This window comes from Schistocerca piceifrons, chromosome 8 (genome assembly GCF_021461385.2).
Source record: "Schistocerca piceifrons isolate TAMUIC-IGC-003096 chromosome 8, iqSchPice1.1, whole genome shotgun sequence".
Lineage (NCBI taxonomy): Eukaryota > Metazoa > Arthropoda > Insecta > Orthoptera > Acrididae > Schistocerca > Schistocerca piceifrons.
The window spans coordinates 476,454,838-476,479,206 of NC_060145.1; the positions used below are offsets into that span (position 1 = coordinate 476,454,838).

The 24,369-nt window shown below is 38.5% G+C and overlaps 1 protein-coding gene and 1 long non-coding RNA gene across 4 annotated transcripts in view; one reads left to right on the top strand and one right to left on the bottom strand.

The window, feature by feature from the left end:
- Positions 1–2,801: 2,801 nt before the first annotated feature.
- Positions 2,802–20,661, bottom strand: LOC124711833. The gene is made up of 3 exons (XR_007005527.1): positions 20,555–20,661; positions 20,153–20,374; positions 2,802–2,883 (listed from the first exon to the last, which is right to left on the bottom strand). It is a non-coding gene; the product is annotated as an uncharacterized LOC124711833 (long non-coding RNA).
- A 188-nt stretch (positions 20,662–20,849) lies between these two features.
- LOC124711580 (microspherule protein 1) overlaps positions 20,850–24,369 on the top strand; it is a 139,938-nt gene continuing 136,418 nt past the window's right edge. The window contains exons 1-3 of one of the 3 annotated variants that reach the window (XM_047241728.1): positions 20,850–21,196; positions 21,336–21,425; positions 21,843–21,967. In XM_047241728.1, coding sequence (XP_047097684.1) covers positions 21,340–21,425; positions 21,843–21,967 — 211 coding nt within the window. In that variant the 5' untranslated portion in view covers positions 20,850–21,196; positions 21,336–21,339. The remainder of the gene's footprint in view (positions 21,197–21,335; positions 21,426–21,842; positions 21,968–24,369) is intronic. The other 2 variants (XM_047241727.1, XM_047241726.1) reach the window with 2 other exon arrangements.

Below are 24,369 nucleotides of genomic sequence, written 5' to 3' on the forward strand. Positions count from 1 at the left end.
GGAAAAGACTGTAACTGCTTGTTGGAGCTGACGAATTCACAGAATCTAAACAGGCAGAAAATATATGTCCAAAGAGACTTGTTAAGGATGGCTGTCCAAGGAGACAAGTTGACGAATACCAAAGTCCCGACACCAGAGCTTTGTTAAGCTGAGTTGCTGGGTAGTGTAGCAGTGGACAGTTGGCAGCTCGATGCAGGATTAGTAGGCAGTATTTCCAAATTACTTCCGGGAATTCAGCCAGGTAACACTTTCAGCGACCGCCGATATTTCGGCGGGAGAACACCCCGCCATTTTCAAGGCAAACTGCAACGGACAGGCATCGTACATGCAAATTTAAAACCTCGGTTCTCAGACTGAAGCAGGGAAGATAACACACACACTGAACACTAGTGCCACCAAAGATGACCAAAGTCAGAGCTATCGATAGTGAGACTATGAATTTGCAGGTGAGGTAGCATTGACTCTTTCCCTCTGTTTTTTGACAAAGGAGAGAGCCGGATTCCAAACAGAGTTTAAACAGAAACCTCCATCCCTGTTAATGAGGTTGCTCGCTAATTTAATCTCAACTGCCTCCCTAATAACACTGTCCCAATTACTGGACATACATGCCAATATCTCTGTGTTATTATATAACATGGGGTGACCACTATCCAAGCAATGTTCGGCAATAGCAGATCTACTTGGCTGCTGTAATAGTGTGTGCCGTTTATGTTCAGTACATCGGTCCTCCACGGTCTTGATAGTTTGACCAATATATGCCATGCCGCAGCTCCAAGGAATACGATATACACCCACCTTATGCCGTCCAAGATCATCCTTAACGGAACTCAAAAGTGCTCTAATTTTAGATGGAGGTCGGAAATCACATTTCACATCATATTTCCGTAAAATATGACCTATCTTGTTGGACATGTTTCCTACGTAAGGCAAAAAGGTGTTGACTCTGAATTATCATCAATCACTCGATGTACAGTTGGTCGATAGCGCAACGCACGTTCAATCTGTCTATCACTATAACCATTTTGACGAAATGTAACTTCAAGATCGGACAGCTCAGCTGGCAAAGTCTCACTGTCAGAAATGACATGTGCCCTGTGTACCAATGTATGAAGTACCCCTTCACGCTGAGCCGGATGGTGACAACTATTAGCCTGTAAGTACAAGTCGGTGTGAGTACGTTTCCTGTAGACTGCATGTCCCAATGATTCATCATCCTTCCTCCTAACCAACACGTCAAGAAAGGGAAGGCAACCATCCTCTTCCACCTCCATCGTAAAACGAATGTTCGGGTGGATCGAATTCAGAAGTTCTAGAAAGAAATTCAAATTCTCCCTACCATGAGGCCAAACAACGAAGGTATTGTCAACATATCTAAAGAAACAGGTGGGTTTCAAAGGCACCGACTCAAGTCGAAGTCTTCCATAAACAAATTTGTGATCACACGAGACAACGGACTACCCATCACAACTCCATCTGTCTTCTCGTAATACTGGTCATTAAATAAAAAGTAAGTAGATGTCAACACATGCCGAAAGAGATTAGTTAATTCAGCAGCAAACCTGGCCTCAATTAACCGCAACAAATCAGACAGAGGTACACGGGTGAAGAGAGAGACCACATCGAAACTCACTAAAATATCAGAGTCATTCAATTGCAGTCCCTCCAAACAACGTAAAAAATCAGCTATATGTGTAAGGCAGGTATAATAAGAAATCAACATACATTAGGCCATACTACAGAAAATTATTAAACAATATTACACTGCAAATTACGTAAATAAAAACATTAGCTTATTTCTGATGAAAGTCATTCTCACAGAAACATTTTACACAAACTCTAAAATCTTCCGTTGTTGTCAGGAATGGGATAAGTGTCAGCAATTTCACCCGCATCAACTCATTCAATGCCATTTTTGTTTGGGAAAATATAATGTTCACCTTCTCCTTTGCATTTCGTCAAAAATTTAATGGAATAACAAATTATTTTTATTTATGGATTCTTCCTTTACTTCTTGGCAGAACAATTCCATATTTAAGGTTGAATAACAAGTACGCTGTTTTTGTTCCACTGATTTTTGTTTATTTCGAAGTAGTTTTCGGCTTATTAGGCCATCTTTAAGAAACAACTGACAAGCGCCTGGAAAGGATACTGGTTCTTAGGTAACCAAACATTGTAGGTGAAGATAAAATCACTTGCATAGACTGTTGTATGTGAAACTTGTTTCTTAATGTTTAGATTACACTTTACACAATGGACAATCTTAAGCACAATAAATAATTAAACTACACAATATTACATATTAAATGGATTTTTTTACACTGTAAACAAAACTCTATGAAAAAGACAGTATTATACACAATAATCAGAACCCATAATGTAACATTATTATAGGCTATATGATATTCCCGCACCCCCTGATCTTGAATAGGTTACCCTTGCACTTTTAGGGACAAACATCCTACAAAACTCAACTGCTACAAAATTAGACAATCCTTCAGCCCTTGCTCTTGTCAATAGTTCAGGTTTTGGCAATCTTTTTTCGAAACATACAATAAAGACACAGCCTGGCATAGCATTATCGTCGTTAAATGGTGTCTTTCTACCCACTGAATGTATGTAACTACGCACCATAAATTGTAAATCTTTTCTGTCTCTCAGATATCCACACTTTGCTGTAAACACTGGAGCCTCTACTATATACTTTTCCTCCTCTTTTGACAGCACTGTTGTTTTCCCACAGCCTTTGACTTCAGCAGGATTTTCACATGAACATCTCAATGTTTCATAAGGAATTTTTTTTAAAAAAAAAGCATCTGCAGCTTGTGTTATTGCATTTGGATCATATCTAAGAGGTATCTTCTTTATGTACATATGAAGCATGATCTGAAACAAAAGGTGAGGTTAGTTTTTGGTGAAACATACACTATAATCATTTTACCCCATGTTTTGAAATCATAAATAACATACAAACCATTACAAATTAAATCTCTAAACTAATATAGCCTAAACTTAAAATAGACATATACGATATGAACACATCTGAATTTTAATCTTCAGTTCTTGCCGGTTAACTATAAATAATGATTTTAAGCAGTGGTTTTGTTTACTCTGTCAGTTGTAAAAAAAAAAATAAAAAACAAAAAAATATCTCTCAACTTATAAGTGTTGCCAACAACATTTTAGCATAATATCATACACAATGATGATGTACACATATGAACATTTTTTCAGTCACATATTACTGATAATAGTACAAAAGGATTTATTTTAAAAAAACATTATTTATACATGTTTTACCCCACTATACCCATTTTACACCAGCAGACCCTAACCATAATGGTATAAAAACTGAGTAAGCTGTGAATATGTCACACACTGTTAAGTCATGTGTGGTGGAGAGCCCAGTTGGACGTCCTCATCACCTTATACTCATGGCCGACACACTCGGCAACGGATTACGGAAGTTTTCCCTTTGGAAATTGCACTACCTAATGCCCTTCTATGTTGTTGTTGTTGTTGTTGTTGTTATTGTCTTCAGTCCTGAGACTGGTTTGATGCAGCTCTCCATGAAATGCCCTTCTAATAAAACCAAAAGAAATGCCTCTTGACATCTGTAGAGAACTAGGAGCTAAAATGTTTCTGCTTTAAATATTCATAATAATTAGTCCCCCCCCATGAACCATGGACCTTGCCGTTGGTGGGGAGGCTTGCGTGCCTCAGCGATACAGATTGCCGTACCGTAGGTGCAACCACAACGGAGGGGTATCTGTTGAGAGGCCAGACAAACGTGTGGTTCCTGAAGAGGGGCAGCAGCCTTTTCAGTAGTTGCAAGGGCAACAGTCTGGATGATTGACTAATCTGGCCTTGTAACAATAACCAAAACGGCCTTGCTGTGCTGGTACTGCGAACGGCTGAAAGCAAGGGGAAACTACAGCCGTAATTTTTCCCGAGGGCATGCAGCTTTACTGTATGATTACATGATGATGGCGTCCTCTTGGGTAAAATATTCCGGAGGTAAAATAGTCCCCCATTCGGATCTCCGGGCGGGGACTACTCAAGAGGATGTCGTTATCAGGAGAAAGAAAACTGGCGTTCTACGGATCGGAGCGTGGAATGTCAGATCCCTTAATCGGGCAGGTAGGTTAGAAAATTTAAAAAGGGAGATGGATAGGTTGAAGTTAGATATAGTGGGAATTAGTGAAGTTCGGTGGCAGGAGGAACAAGACTTCTGGTCAGGTGACTACAGGGTTATAAACACAAAATCAAATAGGGGTAATGCAGGAGTAGGTTTAATAATGAATAGGAAAATAGGAATGCGGGTAAGCTACTACAAACAGCATAGTGAACGCATTATTGTGGCCAAGATAGATACGAAGCCCACACCTACTACAGTAGTACAAGTTTATATGCCAACTAGCTCTGCAGATGACGAAGAAATTGAAGAAATGTATGATGAAATAAAAGAAATTATTCAGATTGTGAAGGGAGACGAAAATTTAATAGTCATGGGTGACTGGAATTCGAGTGTAGGAAAAGGGAGAGAAGGAAACATAGTAGGTGAATATGGATTGGGGGACAGAAATGAAAGAGGAAGCCGCCTGGTAGAATTTTGCACAGAGCACAACATAATCATAGCTAACACTTGGTTTAAGAATCATGAAAGAAGATTGTATACATGGAAGAACCCTGGAGATACTAAAAGGTATCAGATAGATTATATAATGGTAAGACAGAGATTTAGGAACCAGGTTTTAAATTGTAAGACATTTCCAGGGGCAGATGTGGACTCTGACCACAATCTATTGGTTATGACCTGTAGATTAAAACTGAAGAAACTGCAAAAAGGTGGGAATTTAAGGAGATGGGACCTGGATAAACTAAAAGAACCAGAGGTTGTACAGAGATTCAGGGAGAGCATAAGGGAGCAATTGACAGGAATGGGGGAAATAAATACAGTAGAAGAAGAATGGGTAGCTTTGAGGGATGAAGTAGTGAAGGCAGCAGAGGATCAAGTAGGTAAAAAGACGAGGGCTAGTAGAAATCCTTGGGTAACAGACGAAATATTGAATTTGATTGATGCAAGGAGAAAATATAAAAATGCAGTAAGTGAAACAGGCAAAAAGGAATACAAACATCTCAAAAATGAGATCGACAGGAAGTGCAAAATGGCTAAGCAGGGATGGCTAGAGGACAAATGTAAGGATGTAGAGGCCTATCTCACTAGGGGTAAGATAGATACCGCCTACAGGAAAATTAAAGAGACCTTTGGAGAAAGGAGAAACACTTGTATGAATATCAAGAGCTCAGATGGAAACCCAGTTCTAAGCAAAGAAGGGAAAGCAAAAAGGTGGAAGGAGTATATAGAGGGTCTATACAAGGGCGATGTACTTGAGGACAATATTATGGAAATGGAAGAGGATGTAGATGAAGATGAAATGGGAGATACGATACTGCGTGAAGAGTTTGACAGAGCACTGAAAGACCTGAGTCGAAACAAGGCCCCCGGAGTAGACAATATTCCATTGGAACTACTGACGGCCGTGGGAGAGCCAGTCCTGACAAAACTCTACCATCTGGTGAGCAAGATGTATGAAACAGGCGAAATACCCTCAGACTTCAAGAAGAATATAATAATTCCAATCCCAAAGAAAGCAGGTGTTGACAGATGTGAAAATTACCGAACTATCAGCTTAATAAGTCACAGCTGCGAAATACTAACACGAATTCTTTACAGACGAATGGAAAAACTAGTAGAAGCCAACCTCGGGGAAGATCAGTTTGGATTCCGTAGAAACACTGGAACACGTGAGGCAATACTGACCTTACGACTTATCTTAGAAGAAAGATTAAGGAAAGGCAAACCTACGTTTCTAGCATTTGTAGACTTAGAGAAAGCTTTTGACAATGTTGACTGGAATACTCTCTTTCAAATTCTAAAGGTGGCAGGGGTAAAATACAGGGAGCGAAAGGCTATTTACAATTTGTACAGAAACCAGATGGCAGTTATAAGAGTCGAGGGACATGAAAGGGAAGCAGTTGTTGGGAAGGGAGTAAGACAGGGTTGTAGCCTCTCCCCGATGTTGTTCAATCTGTATATTGAGCAAGCAGTAAAGGAAACAAAAGAAAAATTCGGAGTAGGTATTAAAATTCATGGAGAAGAAATAAAAACTTTGAGGTTCGCCGATGACATTGTAATTCTGTCAGAGACAGCAAAGGACTTGGAAGAGCAGTTGAATGGAATGGACAGTGTCTTGAAAGGAGGATATAAGATGAACATCAACAAAAGCAAAACAAGGATAATGGAATGTAGTCTAATTAAGTCGGGTGATGCTGAGGGAATTAGATTAGGAAATGAGGCACTTAAAGTAGTAAAGGAGTTTTGCTATTTGGGGAGCAAAATAACTGATGATGGTCGAAGTAGAGAGGATATAAAATGTAGGCTGGCAATGGCAAGGAAAGCGTTTCTGAAGAAGAGAAATTTGTTAACATCCAGTATTGATTTAAGTGTCAGGAAGTCATTTCTGAAAGTATTCGTATGGAGTGTAGCCATGTATGGAAGTGAAACATGGACGATAAAAAGTTTGGACAAGAAGAGAATAGAAGCTTTCGAAATGTGGTGCTACAGAAGAATGCTGAAGATTAGATGGGTAGATCACATAACTAATGAGGAAGTATTGAATAGGATTGGGGAGAAGAGAAGTTTGTGGCACAACTTGACCAGAAGAAGGGATCGGTTGGTAGGACATGTTCTGAGGCATCAAGGGATCACCAATTTAGTATTGGAGGGCAGCGTGGAGGGTAAAAATCGTAGAGGGAGACCAAGAGATGAATACACTAAGCAGATTCAGAAGGATGTAGGTTGCAGTAGGTACTGGGAGATGAAAAAGCTTGCACAGGATAGAGTAGCATGGAGAGCTGCATCAAACCAGTCTCAGGACTGAAGACCACAACAACAACAACAATAATTAGTCATCCTGCCACAATTAAAGCTAAGCATCTGACAGATGAGGACACTCAAAGAGGGGAAAAAATAAATAAAAAAGGGGACTGTTAGTGAAAGGCTTCTGTTGTTGCAGATTCTTTCCTACTTTGACACAGGCTGGCTGAGTGTTATGACTGTTCAGTAAAGAGTGTGAAACAAAAGTCTGTAAATATGACTTCTTTAGCCTACCAATCAGAGTGGACCAGCAGTTTAGTGTTAGTAATTCTGTAATGAATTATCTGAAAAGCAGATGGCCAGATACTGACAGATCCGAAACACATGACTGCACTGGTTTTATACGTTATTGTGGTGTTGCTGAGAGAAAAAAATCTTTTCATTGCCACAAAAGTACCACTGAAATAAAAAACTGCATCAAAGAAGGGAACTCACTATTTACACAGTTCCCAAATTCTTTCTCCACATTTCAAGAAATAAGGCACACATGGAACAGGAAAAACAGTGGCAAATATCACAGCAGGAAAAATGGATAGTGTTGAATTCAGCACAATGCACTATTCTAACCGAACAATGGTACAGCCAGGAGAAACTTCTGAGGAAACATATGACATCACTTACTCAAATAAGGTTGGGATGTGCAAGGTTACCTGAGCACTCCTATAGAATCGGAGTGACAGACTCTCCCAAATGCAGTGAACAGCTAGATGATGAAGATCTTAACCACATCAATTTGGGATGTTCTAAATATATTCCACAACAGAATAAACTGGCAGAAAAACTTGCAAAACTGCAGATGCCCATGTCAAGATGTATTAGAAAAACTAGTCAGAGCAACCTCAACATTAACTATTTAATAGCACGCTACCTGCAAGGAGCTGGTATAAATCTCTGACGTGTCAAATACTGACATGTAATTTTACAGCCCTGTGTAAAATATCTGTACACTTAAGGTTTAATTAAGGGCATAACCATGGCTTTTGGGTTAAAGGCTTCCACTGTTTCAGATTAGGTTTTCCTTTGACACAAAAAGACCAAACGTTATCTGTAAAGAATACTGTGCATGGCAAAACAGTGCTATCAAAAACCAGCATCAAAGCAACTGTGGTGCACTACAGACCATAGGTGACACAGATAAATGTTGGCCACGGAGATTGGGCAAACAGAGCAACTGACCACTCACATGAACCAAGTGACTACCAACAGTATCTTTTCAACGACCGTTCAGCAAACATTGCTGCACATGGGCCTCTGTGGAAGGCACTTGGTTCATGCACCTGTGCTAACTGCTATTCATTGGCAACAAAGGCTGGAATTTGCACACCTTTACTGCAACTGGACATAGGCTAAGGGGTGACAGGTGGCCTTTTCAGATTAATCGTGTTTTATGGTCTATCAGGCAGATGGTCATTGGAATGTAGGACATGAAACATCTGTAGGCAAACATGCTACAACAATCACTGGAAGGGCTCAGGCTTCAGAGCATTCCCTGGGTGACATTTTGGAAAGTAAAATGGATCAATAAAAGTATGCATTTATCCTTGTGGATGTAGCAATTATTTTGGCTTCTTGCCACCCTGTTCATGTATGTTTAAATGGTTTCTTGGGACAGTTTTCATTACAAATTGCTCCACTGAGGTATTTGCAGGACTTGACCAATTCTAACTGTGACTCTACGATACTGTAGTTGTAAGGCCGTCTATGTTTTTCACTTTGTGAAGTGTTCAGTTTTACATTTCTGAATATTTAATGGAATTTCTCAATCCTTGTACCACTACAAAATCTTGTCAAGGTCCATCTGAATATTTCTGCAGTTTTTTTTCAGACTGAGCTTCATTATAGGTAACAGCAGCATCATCTGCAAGAAGTCTGAAGCTACTATTAATAACTCTACAAGGTCACTAATATACGACAAGCAGCAAGTGATATTACACACTTCCCTCAGGAATACCCAAGGTCACTTACTATAAAGAATATATATAAATAAATTTCAATTTCAAGAAATCGTTCACAAAGGAGAACCGTACAAACATACCGTCATTGGACCATCGGACAGATTCCTGTATAGACGACATAGAAATAAGCATAGCTGGTGTCGAGAAGCAACTTAAAAGATTTGAAATAAAATAAATCACACCCGGTCTGGAATCCCAGTTCGATTTTACAAAGAGTACTCTACGGCATTGGTCCCTTACCAATCTTGCATTTATCATGAATCTGTTACCTGGCACAAAGTCCCAAGTGACTGGAAAAAAGCACAGGTGACTCCAATATATATGAAGGGTAAAAGAATGAATATGTATAATTACGGACCAATATCCGTAACTTCTGTTTGCTGCAGAATCCTTGAATACATCATCAGTTGGAATACAACAAACTTTCTTGAGGCTAAGCAGCATATATCCATGAAGGAGCACGGTTTTAGAAAGCATCTCTCATGCGAAACTCAGCTTGCCCTTTTCTGATGTAATACACTGAAAACTATGGATGAAGGGCAACAGACATATTTCATATTTCCAGAAAGCATTTGACACAGTGCGCCATTACATGCTGTTAATGAAGGTACAAGCATATGGAATAAGTTAATAGATTTGTGAGTGGCTCAAAGACTTCTTAAAGAATAGATCCCAGTGTGTTGTCCTCGACAGTGCGTGTTCATCACAGACAAGGGTATCATCAGGAATGCCCCAGGAGTGATAGGACCACTGTTGTTCTCTATATACATTAATTATTTGACAGACAGGGTGGGCAGCAGTCTCAAGTTGTTTGCTGATGATGCAACAGTGTATGGTAAGGTGTCGAAGTTGAGTGACTGTAGGAAGATACAAGACAACTCAGACAAAATTTCCAGTTAGTGTGATGAATGGCTGCAAGCCCTAAATGGGGAAAAATGTAAGTTGATGCAGTTGTAGGAAGAACAAACCAGTAATGTTTGGATACAGTAATACTAGTGTCCTGCTTGACACAATGAAGTTGTTTAAATATCTGCGGATAACACTGCAAACTAATACAAGGTGGAACGAGCATGTGAAAACTGAGGTAGAGAAGACAAATGGTCGACTTTTAGTCTACTGGGAGAATTATAGGAAAGAGTGGTTCACCTGTAAAGGAGACTGCACACAGGATACTGGTGCGACCTATTGTTGAGTACTGCTTGAGTATTTGAGATCCGTACCAGGTCGGATTGAAGGAAGACATTGAAGCAATTCAGAGAAGGGCTACTAGTTTTGTTACCAGTAGGTTCGAACAAAACATAAGTGTTACGGTGATGCTTATTGAACTCAAATGGAAATCCTGGAGGGATGGTGGCATTCTTTTCAGGAAACACTATTGAAAAAATTTACGAGAACCAGCATTTGAAGCCAACTACTGAATGATTTTGCTCCGCCAACATACAGCATAAGTACGGCCCATGAAGGCAAGATACAAGAAATTAGGGCTCATATGGGGGCGTACAGACAGTCATTTTTCCCTTGCTCTATTTGTGAACGGAACAGGAGCGGGAAATGACAAGCAGTGGTACATGGTTCCCTCTGCCACACACCTTACAATGGCTTGCAGAGTATCGATGTAGATGTATATGTTACTGACTCTCCACCCAATATAATAATAAGTTTATTGCGGCCAAATAGCCACACAAATTCAAAGTACAATGATAATGATAAATGAAATTAGAAATTTTGCATAGTCACTTACTGATCGTGGCATTTTTGTACAGAGTTCTATCTGGTAACACCTGCATATTTGATGACACAGTTTACACTCACACACAGTGTTTGGTTCATGATATAACATGTTGTTGCAAATAAAGTGGTGGGAATCATGGATTGCCATTCTGGTGATAACATGTCTCCTTTCGAAGTTATCCTTTGTCCATGTTCTGCAATCATGGTGGCTGTGCTGTAAAATTCTGGAGGTATGCCTTCCCTTTTTTCCTTCAATGTTTTAAGTAGACCTCCCAAAGTGCTGCTGTTGTGTAGCATCAGGTTTGTCTGTAGGTCTGCACTGAACCAGGGTCCCACGCCAGCAGGTATACAAGCCTGGATCGTGTTGTCTTGTACACTCTTATTGCTTCTTTTATACAGGATGCCTTCACTCTTTCTAGTGTCATTAGGTTTTTCACTGTAACATGTGGTCCGATAATTTCTATGCCGTACATCAGTATTGGGAAGATTTTGGCTCTGAATAGTGCCATTGCTGTCTCTAGGCTAAGGGATCTGATGTACTGTATTTCATGGATTGCCATTATTGCTTGCATTGCTTCCTCTGTTACATGTTTTGTGAAACACTTTGTAGTTTTTGTATTGTAAGCCCTAGGTACTTGAAATCTGGTACATCTTCAGTTTTCTCTCCCATATAAAGATCTCAGCTGATGCAGGTTCTCTTCCTTCATGTTTGAGTGCCATCATTTCTTTTTTTCTCCACATTTATTTCGAAGCCATGGTTGACACAGCAATCTTCCATATCAATTATCACTTCTTGTAACTTTTCAATGTGCCTTGCGTCTATTACAATATCGTCTACCTATGCATATGAGGTTACACCCTCCCTTTGGGGTACTCTTGTAACTTCTTCTGCTGCACAGATAAATAGCAGAGGACTCAGAGGGCCTCCCTCTAGTACTCCATTTGATTGGAGTATCAGCTCCAATAAGGAGACGTTGTCCGAAATCCTTATATTGTTTCATCACAGTATTGTGCTTATGATTCATGTCCATGTATTGTTTTCTCCTAGGGCTTCCTCTAGTTTTTTTTTGTTATTAATTTTCTGTTTATTCTCTACCCAATATTAGATGCTACAACCTCCCTATCAAATAATTCCCAATCCAGCCACAAATTTCGTTTGATATGGTACCCTACATGATCACACTTTTGATAAGCATATATGTGGCACTGAGTCAACTGCTTTTTGGACATTTAGAAATACCAGACTGCTTTGATCTGTGACTTTAGGGATCTCACGTGACAAAAGTGTGAGTTTGGAATTTATGCTGTCTGGCATGGAGGACGTCATTCTGTCTGAATACTGCATTACATTTCAGCTCAGACATGTTCTAAAATTCAACAACAAATGTAAAACAGGGAAACTGGACGATAGTTTTGTGGATCACTTCTACTACCCATTTTGTAGAAAGGTATGAACCGAGCTTTCTTCCAACTAATGGGCATAGTTACATGTTCAAGGGATGTATAGTAGATTATGGTTAAAAAGAGAGACTAATCAGGCACAAACTCGATACGGAATCTGATAGGGATTCCATTGAGGCCTGGAAACTTGTTCAATTTTCACTCTTTCTTAACACCACAGACACTAACATCTATATAACCCACCATTAAATTGGCACAAGAATTAAATTGGGAGAATATCTTTGAATTTTCATTTCTAAAGAAACATTTGAAAATGGAATCCAGCATTTCTGTATTTGTTTCACTACCCCCCAGTTTGTGTCTAAGTATCACACATGAGCGTCTGGACACTAACTTTCATGACCAGAATTTATTTGGGTTTTGTGAGAAATCCTTTGATAATACTATGTATGGTAGTCATTGAATGCTACAACTTGCCCTTTTAACAGCAAAATTAATTTCATTCAGGATCTCCCTAGCTACAGCCCTGTGTTTTGTTTTTGTTTATGCAGCAGTCTCTGTTGGTTTATACTGACTGTATACCATGGGTTTCGCATGATCCCATCATGAACTGTTCTACTGGATGGGCCTACATTCTTGTCAAGTGCATGGTGAGCTACTTGAAACCTGAGCTGTAGTTCTTTGGTACACTCCTCTCCGGAAATACATGAAATTCATCTGAAGACCTTAAATTCATTAGTCCAAATCACCACAGGCAATAAGACTATTTGTGACGGAAACATCCACAGATATTAGGGAATGGCAGAAACATTAACAGAGGTAAGGAAAGGTGTATTTAAGGATTTAATGTTGAAACTGAGATTATCTTTGTGTAATATTTATTCACTCGGACAAAATATTAGAAATACAAGGAGAATACACATTATTATTTAATCTGTCTTTTTTTCTAAAAAAAACATGCACTTGTGTTTGCATCTCCTGCAATGTTATGCTGACCATTTACATGAATGCACATCAGTCGACAATACACATGATGATGAAATTTTATGTGGTGCACTTTGATTGATTTGCAATGAATCTCTGTCCAAAATGTCAATTTGCCTTCAAAATTAATGATATGGATATAATAGAAAAAAACATTCCACATGGGAAAAAATATTTAAAAAAAAGAGGCTGTGACTTACCCAATGAGAAAGCGCTGGTAGATAGACGCAATAAAAAACACACAAGCACACACACAAATTTCAAGCTTTCGCTTCATCAGGAAAGAGGGAAGGAGAGGGAAAGACGAAAAGATGTGGGTTTTAAGGGAGAGGGTAAGGAGTCATTCCAATCACGTGACTGGAAAGACTTACCTTAGGGGAAAAAGGGACAGGGATACACGCGCGGTATACCAGGTACTCACACACACACACACACACACACACACACACACACACACACACATCCATCTGCACATATACAGACACAAGAAGCAGACATGTGTAATGCGTAAAGGCAAAGAATTAGGGCAGACATCTCTGGCCAAAGAGCAAGAACACAAGCAAATTTATAAATTTTTTTAATTTTGAAATTTTTTTTATTAAGTTTGGTACTGAATATAAAAATTAGGTTTTGCATGTATTGTACAGCTATATTATAGTGAAGTACTGGAAAAATTTCAACATTCATAGTTCACTGTGAACAAAGATCTGAATTTTTGAGAATGAGGAAATAATTCACATTATGCAACAATTGGTGTTATGGTTGACACTATCACCCTACATTTAGATAGTATTATTTATTTCAGTAATAAAATGTTAAACAATAGGAGCTTTTGCTTTAGTTGTGTGATTAAAAAATTGCCCATTTAAATCTATGTTTATTCTTAATTAAGTAGCACATTATTACAAGCTCAAAATGATAAAAGTAAAATAATGAATATGCAAAATTTCTCCATTGTTGAGAAGGCTACAGTTTTGTGCGTGAGTTTAGTCCTCGAGACAAGCATGTACAGTAGCTCAGTGGACAAAGTTACAAGTCTGCACAGGAGCCCAGCAGTCAGTGACAAGTTTGTACATCAACTGTCCACCCCCACCTAAATTTGCTGGGTGTGGCACTTTTGTAGTCTGTTCAGAAACCTCTGTTTAGAGTGATGCACGTACTTCACTGAGCCTGTGGAGTATTTTATGTGCTTTTGTTGTGACTGAAAATTTTAATTAACTAAAATAATTTTAAAATTTAATAATACCTAAATCTGAAAGACTAACTGGAATGTAATAAAGTGGATGAAGAGTGCTCCATTGGACAGCTGGTAAGTAAAGTGTGTCACAAAACAATTTGTGGTTCCATTACAAAAAATTTAAAAAATCTTAATAACTTTGATTAAGATAGACAAACTTTGTTTAAATTATTAGTAAGTTCTGTATCATCAGTTTGTGAGTATCATGAGAATAAATATATATACTGAAGTACAATCACATTTTTAAAAAAAAAAATGCTCTGATCCACTCAAAAGTTCATACAAAGTAAGTTATTTAAGTTCTGAGGGAAATAAAACATGACCATTTGTCCTTAAATGCGAGTAAAACAGCTTGCCGAGTGAAACTTAATAAGATTCCTGGAAATTCCCTGTGCCCAAATGGCTACTCAAAAACATTTATTGTGAATCCAAAATCAGGATAACATAACCTTGTTAATGACATTTATAGTCTTGAGGAGGAAGGCATTAGCAAACTGGAAATTGCTTGTTCTAATTTAGAGTTACCTCCTGATTAAAAAATACCTAAATGAGTAGCAGAAAAGGAAATGCAGATACTGAAAGCAAGGTACAACGAATTTCACATAAAATTAGAAGAGACTCAGAATCGTGGTCAAGGGAAAAAAATACTTCACAAGTTCAATGTTTCTGATCATTTGTTTAGAATAACGCAAAAATTAGTGAAACAGCAACACATTCTGCCAGTTTTATGAAAGAACAAAGCAGTTGATATACAATTAAAAAGATCCAACGGTTTTTTGATGACAATGAAAACATTAGGATGTGTCAGGGCAGCAAGGATAGAAAAAGAGTTGTTAAGAGTTAAAGAAACAAAGCAGAAATGACAGGTGCTGTCAGATTTAAATGAACTTTATGCAGCTCTCTAAAACAAAAATAATCATCCTGAATTCAAAACTGGATGGTCAAAATTTTGTGACTTTCACCCTAAGTGGTGTATTTTAGCCAGCTCCTCAAGAACACACACTGTACGTTTTTGTTTATACCATCCAAATGCCAAACTGATGATTATGGTGCAACACTCAATGATGTTAACTATAAAGCATTACTAGATTTAATGGTTTGTGACACAATTATGACTGCATGATGAGTTTGTGTGATAAATGCCCTGGTAAAGAAATCCCTCTTGAATTGTTTAACAAATCAGAGGTTTTACCTTCAAACAGTGAGTCACAACCGACAGAGCTGAAATGATAACAGTGGTTACATCTCAGAAAGAGTACTTTCAATCTTTAATTGATAACTTAAAAATCTCAAAAGTCACTGCTATGTTTCTGAAATCCAAAGCAAAGTTTCCAAATGACATGAAACCACTACTTATGAAACTGAATGCGTAGTCCTAGTTGATTTTGCAGAAGACTTTACATTTGTGGTCCAGGATGGAAAATGAGACTCTCACAGAGTCAATGACCAAGCAACAGTGCGTTCATGTGTTCTGTACTTCAAAAATGAGAAATATGAAGTTTGCAGTTCTTCAATTTGCATTCTATGCGACTACTTGGAGCACAACACTTAGGCTGTCGATGTGTTTTAAAAGTATTTGACAAATTACATAAAAGAAAAGTTCCCAAAGTTTGAGAAGCTCATATACTTTTCAATTGGAAGTGGTAGTCAATATAACAACAAAAAGAATGTTTCAAATCATTGCAACCACAAAGTAGATTTCAGATTGGAGGCCAAATGGCATTTTATTGCCTCTTGCCATGGTAAAAATTCATGCAGTGGAGTAGGAGGTACAACAAAATGTGAAGTGAGTAAAGCCAGCATACAAAGAATGATCACAGACCAAATTCTTACAATGGAGGACATGATTAACCTTTAAAAGGATAATATTAAAGGCATCACCTGTTCTCTTATAAAGAAAGAAGAGGTAGTTCTTCATAACATCATAACACTTCAAACTAGATTTGAAAACTATATAGCAATAAATCCATGTTGCAACATGTTCTGGAAATCAGGGAATATTATGGGATTTCAAACACGTCAGGGAAATATCAGGGGAATTTGGAAAAAAAAATACCACTGAAAAAATCTCATTTTTGTCTCAGTAGATGAAATGGTTTGTTTACTTAGGCGTTGTGCATCGTTGTTGGCTGGTTGCAGCTCAGTATGTGGACTACTTCCCTACTACCTCATTCTTACCGCTTCTCCCCTTCCTACTACTTCCCTCAGCTTGTAGTCAGTGCTGCCATCACTTCTTGCCACTAGTCTAGTAGCTGCCAATGAGAGGTAGGGAGGTGTGAGGAGTGGTTTGTTTGGATCTGATCCTCAGAGACTCCAGATGAAGCAGCTGGAGACGGCAGTCGTGTGTGCACGAATTGTGTCTTGAGTGATTGTGTGAATGCTCTCATTTTCTGAAAAAAGCTATGCCTGAAAATTTAGTTGTGAGGGTGTGATTATATTTTCTATGTGTCTGTCTGTGGCTCAGCAATCATCTTTACGGTGAGTCGCTACCTGGCCTCATTATTATCGATTCTTGGAGTATTTGAACAAGTTATCTGTTGCATGGATTGATCACTGCGGTCTCATTTCATCAACATGTTGCCTGTGGCTCATGAGTAGCTGGCTACACAAGTGGATTTCCGCAATGGGCCACAACCGCAGGCAGTTTCTGTGGGTATCTGTATGGATTGGGCCTACCAATCTGAAGCCACTTGGTTCCCACTAATGTGCAGGCCCTTCCTGTCAGATCTAGTCTCACCAACCTGCCCGCAGGCTGCGTCTGTTTGTGTGTGGCATAATGCAGAGGATTTTCGTGGTTTATCCACGGACCCAGGACTGCAGTGCTCCTCAGCAGGCCAGAGGCCACGGGCAATTGATTTCAGGAATTGCGACTGTCTCACCGCAAGTACGTTGTACAATGTGGCATTTTATAGACATTTTATTTGTTCCAGTAGATTTTGGAATTTCAAAAGTAGTTTGTGTGTTACAGCGTATGGACGATAAGAAGAAGAAAACTGTGTCAGTCACTAGTGGTTTGTACGCTATGTTCGGGTCGACAGAAGCGTCCGATCCAACGCGTCGGCTTTGACCCATGACGTAAGGGTGTTGTGTGTGACGTCATGACGGAGCGGAGTTTGGTTGGAGTGTGGCTGTCTCCAGTTCTGTTTTATTTTACTTTTCTGATCTGTTCATTCTATCTCGTGAGACTTTTTTTTTTTTAAATTTAAAAACACTTATTACTTATTTTAATTATCTGTTTCCTCGAATTTCTGTTTTAGTTTATTATATTTATCTTTCTGACCTGTTCGTTCTATCCCGTGAGATTTTTTTTTTTTTTTTTTACAAAGACAAAAAACACTAATCAGCTACTGAAGCATCTTTATCTTCTATGGGTTGCAGGGGTTACGACCCCTGGGAAGGTGGATGGGTATTCATGCATGGCTGTCTTCACTTACACGTTGTAGCTACGCAAGGCGTCTAAATTTGTTTATATTTAGTTTGCCCCCCCACCCAAAACACCCCATTTCCCGCGCTTGTCCCATTAGTGTCATTAGGCTTCTTGTGGAAAGTGTGTGTGTTTGTTTTTGTTTTAGCCATATTTGTTACGTCATGGGTCAAAGCAGACGGGTGGGATCGGACGCTTCCGTATTTCCTATTTTTCTGAAGAAATATCACAAAATACCTATAAAAAAACAGATATAACACAGTGGATAATAACCAACAATAATGAACATTGTAGAACCAACATTTTATTGATGGTCACCTGCAGCGTTTATCTACACAATTCTTCCTCACCTTGTGCACTTCTTTCAACAGGCCTACTTTTTTCTGAGGTTCTTTCTGAAATCAGTGAAGGTATTTTAAATCTGTCTTGTGACTTCAAGGAAATGCATTTTTTGTCACCAAATGTGTTTTGTTTTACTGAAATAAAATGAGATCAGTGGTCTTAATTACGTACACACAGCATCTGTCTTGCTTTCTCCATCTCAAAACAGTTCATTACAAAAGATGTTGATGTTAGTACTCAAGATTTTTGCTCACATCAAGAAATGCCATCTGCTTGCAAGTTTTTTTAATTTTTTTATTTACATTATTGTTTCTGTTGCCACAGCTGCACAGGCAGATTGTCAACTTACATCTTAACTTATCCTTGAGGTCTCAAAATCTGGCAGGGGAAAATGCTAAAATTTGTCTGGAAATTAGGGAACTACCAGGGAATTTCATTTGGGGAAACTTGTGGCACCCTGTAAAAGGAACAAGGCAATTCCACAAATTCCTTGGCATTGCATAAAACTTAGTTCAATGCTATGTAACATGACAAACTGAAATTTATGATGATCATTGTGTCAGTAAAATTACATATCTTTTTTTTAACATGGAATGACATAGTGGCATATGTGTGTTTGATGGACAATGGTGGCTTTGGAAAACAATTACTTTTTGTGCATTTTTACCAACTTGCTGGCCCAAGAACATCGTTCAAGAAATCTAGTAGCGACAAAGTTTGAATACCAAATAAGGAAGCTTTCAGTACTTGAACTTGCCACATCAATTGGGAGTTCTTACTCTATATCACAAAAGCTGACTAATGAAATAAGTGTTGTTAACAATCAAAACTAGGATTAGGAGGCACCCCACTTTGAAAGTATGTTGACTGAAAATATTTAATTTAAATTTGTAAAGAACACATATAAAAGTTTAGTTCAGTAATTTTTTGAGTTTTTGCTTATAATTCAGTACATAAACTTCAATAACAATTGATTACATCTAGCCAATATCAGACATGGATTACGCAACAGCCATAAAATCAACTGTAGCATAATGTGAATTATTTCCCCCTTTTCAAAAATTCACATCTTTGTTCACAGTGAAATATCGATGTTGAAATTTTTACAGTACTTCACTATCATATAGGTGTACAAAATGAGCAAAACCTAAGTTTTATATTCAGTTCCACTATCCCCACACTTTACAAAAGACTTTACAAAGACTATCAAATTTCAAAAGTTTATAAAAAATTAAGGAAACATTTTTCTGTGTTCTTGCTCTATACAAGGCTATCAGTTCATGATACCTAACTATAGGAAAAAATACAATCTGATAAATCGCTCTGTTCCCCCCCCCCCCCCAAAAAAAAGCAGATAGGCCTATTTTAAGTTTTCAGTGGAGGTAACTTTGACTGGTTCTTTTATAGTTTAGGCCTAGGGTATTTTCAGTAATAAACAATGTTGTAGAGAAGACTTTTCTAACAGCAGTCATGTCACTGTGATGTTGTTAATTATCCCTGTGCAGAGATATTCAGATTAACACTGCTGTCTCAAAACTGATAAACCGTTGTGCGCTTACAAATAAAAATGGCCAACATTCAGTAACGGTGGTGATGATGGTGTTTGGATTGTGGAGTGCTCAACTGCGTGGTCATCAGCTCCTGTATTAAGTCCCAATTTTTACACAGTCCAATCTAGCCACTGCCAAGAATAATGATGATGATGATGATGATGATATGATATGATGAGGACAACACAAACACTCAGTCCCTGGGCAGAGAAAATCCCCAACCCGACCTGGAATCAAACCTGGGCCCCTGTGATTCAGAGGCAACAACGCTAGCCACTAGACCACGAGCTGCGGACATTCATTCAGTAACAGTGCAAAATAATTTCTTCTTTTGTTAAACTGTTATACACTTCTCAATTATGGGGTAATCACATATAAAAACCCAAAATATTTTAAAATGGTCAAGCAATCAGCTTAATTTTCATTGGATCACTTCACTTGGCTTGACCCAGCAAGGCTACTGACCGCTTGTTCGAGACATGCATTACTGGCAGTAACCGGAAATGGAGAGCTTACTACTGTTTCGACAACATGTACAAGCATCAATGTCTACAGTAATAAAAGAAACAAAATTGATATAAAACTACTTACAATGTTTTGCTCGGGCACACACATCACGTCTCTCTTCATCTTCTGCTTCGCCTCATCCACGTGGTTATGTTAATGGAGCTTAATTAATTGGAAGGGGGTTTCGTGTTCTTTCAAACAGGTCAATACATCGAAGTACCACAGTGTTCGTTCCTGTAGCTCGTCAGTACCAGCTCCGGTTTTCGATGGATTCATAACTCTTCTAAGTTCTGGCCCGTAATTTATCTGCAATGGATTTAATTTCTTCACTAGCTGAAACTTGTTGCCTCGGGGTGCATTTTGCCAATAACTAATTATATTGTTCTCTTTTCTTTCGGCTGTTACTATAATCACTTGATATAACGCAGCACATGGCTAGTAAGCCCCTGTATTCTTCGAACAGTTGCAAAATGAACATGCATTTACCTCATTTAGAAGCCACTTCCCCTGCATACAGTACAAACTTCGACAAACCGATCAAGAAAAACACTTCAGTGTTCGCAATCACAGGCTCACAGCCATTTGCGACAATGAGCTGACAAAGATTCACAACATTAGCCAGAGACTACATACAATTAAAGTAGTTGGATCAATAAAAATATGATTTCAGTAGATTCGTCAACATATTGCATGACCTTCAAAACCTTATCTACAGACAGTCAATAATTTACACAATATGAAATACTTCACAAAATTATTTAGAGTCTAAGGGTCGCTTTGAAATTATACGGTATCGTCTCTGTTAGTGATACTCCTTTTCATGAATTCACACACGTAATTAAAGCTGGGCAATCATAGAAATTATATGTTGAAACATGACTATTTCGTCGGAATCATTTACTTACCTTGCTTGTGCAGGAGTTTGCATGCAACTCCTGACTTAATCCGAGTTTGTATACACGTGTTTCGTTTGGGTTGTTGGCTATCCTGGACAGTTATTGTTTTGTCCGATTGTTTATAGTATGGTTGTGCGTGGATTTGTGTATGGTTATTAGTGCACTTAACTTTTGAAGTGATTGTATAAACTTTTTGTATGTATGCCTCCGAACATTAACGTCCGTTTGAAAGGTGAGCTACAGGAATGGTTTTTATACATCTAAAACACCCTTGTTAAGTCAATCTGTAGCAGTACGTTGTTGATAAGTTGAAGAGTACTTGAGTGAATGTGAGTTACGGATCTTTTATTTCGTTAATTTGTACTCAACAGCAGGATGGCAGATACAGATCGTTACGGGAAAGTGAGAATGTCAGTGGACCAGTCACAAAGTTTAGATTCAATCGCCACCAAACGTAGAAGGTAAACTATGAATAATATATTCGCATTCGTTTTTTTTCATGTGATTTGTTTGTTATGTTTGTGTACATTTATTGTAAGTAATTTGCCATACTGGACTGATTGCTTTGCTAAATGTTGTAAAAACATTGCTTCTCACGCTCAGCAGTTGTTGAAGAGTCAAAATTGCTCGTCTTGTTTTCCCACGGCATTTTATATGACCTCGCCGCGGCTAACTATTCATATGACCATTAAAGCAGAGTGGTTACTTCTCTTATTATTGCAGAATATCTCAAATGAGATTTAATTGTGTCATTCCATGCATTCTTGAAGTTATTACATGTAGCAAAGAAGGCTTAGAAATATTAGTGAACAGCTACACGTCTTTCACTAATTAACTGTGCAAATACTGGTCTGTTGATGGGTTTTTAAATATTCCAGTAGTTCCCGTTCGATAAAACGACGTCGGTTTGATGATGAGCTTGTGGAATCCAGTCTTGGGACTGCGGGCTCCTTGGGAAAAGTGGCAAGAGCTCGAGCCCAGTCAATATCCAGCCCTGGATTAGGTTAGTATCTTGCTTGGCTTGCACATTTACAGTGAAATACATGTAGTAATACTATAATTATTCTTTAATCAGAAGATACAAATCAGTGAAATGTTGTTACAAGATATGTCAGAGATATAAGAAAAGTATTGCCAAAGTACAGTAGTTTGTTGTTGCGCTGAGCACTTGGAGAAATGTGCTTCAGTTGTTTCTGTGGGAATTATATGTTGTAAATTGCCAAAACATATGTTATAGGAGTACTTCTATTAATTTGGTAACTCAGAAGTTACCAGCTGCAACTTTGAGAACTAAAGTTCACAATGATGCGTTACTTTATCGAATTGCTAGTTTTGAGGGTGCTGTGATTTTCTATTGTGAGCCTAAACGTACTAAGTAGATGCTAATCATTAAACTTCCCTTGATAAGGTCTACTGATAGAGGAGGGTGCAGGTAGATGAGAAATCATATCTGCAAAACCGGAAGATACAAAAGCTTCATTGTGTAGGCCTATTGTAACCACCTTCCTTTGAGAAGTCTTATGTAGTACCCACACTTCCTTCATCACTTATTTTGAAATAAATGAATGATGCTATGATGTGACTAATTATAGCTACAAGGCTACAGACAGCAGGGTCGACTGAAGCGTCCGATTCCACCCGTCGGCTTTGACTCGTGACATAAGGCTGTTGTGGTGTGTGACATTACGACGGCGTGCAATTTAGTCTGTGATAGTGGCGTGTTTGTAGGTGTCGTTTTGATGTGATCAGTGGCTCTCTCTGGTGGTGTGTTAGGTGATGTTTCTGGTTTAGTTTACATGTGTGGCGTGTTTATAGGTGGCATATTGTTGCAGTCGCTGTTTATGCGGTTTATTTGCGTGATAGCATTGCACGTGTGTGGTATTGGGACAGTGCTATCAGCAGAATATTTTTGAGTGAGTTTTGTCATTTCGGCGTTATTGTAGTTTTTTTCTGTTCGTCGTGTGTGAGTTTTGGTAAATTGCCTTTCTATGTCTTTGGTAGGTATGGATATGACTGACAAGGTCAACAGTTTTCAGTTGTCAGTGATGATGGGGGACAGTGCGTTGTCTCTAATAAAATTTCTTCAACTATTCGGGATTTTGGATGAAGTCATGAAATGTTCACTATGTCGTGAAGAAATGAGGCTCACTAAAGTTCCGGCATCTCGGACCAGGGACGGCTGAATGTGGAGATGACATAAGAATAACAGGTCAAGGGAAGTGTTCGATTCCAATTTTGTTGGTTTGTTGTGTTTTTTGAGGTAGTGATGATTGTGGACGTGGTTGCAGTTTTGGGTTTTATGGTTTGGTATCGGTAGTTTCTGTTGACCTATATAGGTCAAGGGAAGTGTTCGATTACAATGTGTAGTTGTGGCTGTGGGTGTTCCGGTATCAGCTATATAGGTCTAGGGAAGTGTTCGTTTCCAATTTGTGGGATCGGGAGTTGCTGTTGAGCTATATAGATGAAGGGAAGTGTTATTTGTGGGATTTGGAGCTGATGTTGAGCTATATAGGTCAAGGAAAGTGTCTGATTCCAGAGGATATTGTGTTTAGTGGAATTTGGGGAGTTTTGTGTAGTTGGTTTTTTTCGTCGTTTTGTGTGGTTTGGTATGGTGGTGTGTGCCTAAATTTGTTTATATTTACTTTGTCCCCACCCAAAATCCCCCAATTTCCCACACTTGTCCCATTAGTTTCATTAGATTTTTTTTTTTTGGAATGTGTGTGTGTGTGTTGGTTTTTCAATGTATTTTCGTGTTTGTGGTCATGTTTACGTAATGATGTCATAGGCGCCATATTGAAGTCGTAGTGTATGGTCGTTTCCGCCATATTTGTGACATCATGGGTCAAAGCAGACTGGTGGAATCGGACGCTTCTGTATTTGTTATTGTCAGTTTTATAGGTTGGCGGCAGTTGAGTACAAAACACTAGTCCCCAAAGTAACCAGTCTTCTTCTGATTATTCAGAACTATGGAACCCAGTAAAGGAAAAAATAAACTTTATAAAATAATGATGTCCATACTTCATATCACAAAAAAGTTGGATGCCTTGTTATTTAATTACACAGGCTCCGATGACAGCATCTCTCATTTCCTCCTCTTTCTCATTGACCAGTCAGTTATGCTAACTTTTCTACAATGCACATTTTAATTTTTAGTAAATTTTGACAGAATGTCCCTGTTCAAATCAGATATATCTATTTCTCTCTCTCATTGTTCACCGAAATAAAAAAAAAATTGGTATTTTGGATATAACCGAAGATTACAGTACCTCCCACCACTTTGTATCACAGTGTTGACAACATGGTGCACACCCCTAGTTCAACCTTATGTAATATGTGACTGTGTCATCATACATTACACACTCAAAGAAACCCTAATAATACAAAAAATATTTAATTGCAGGCACT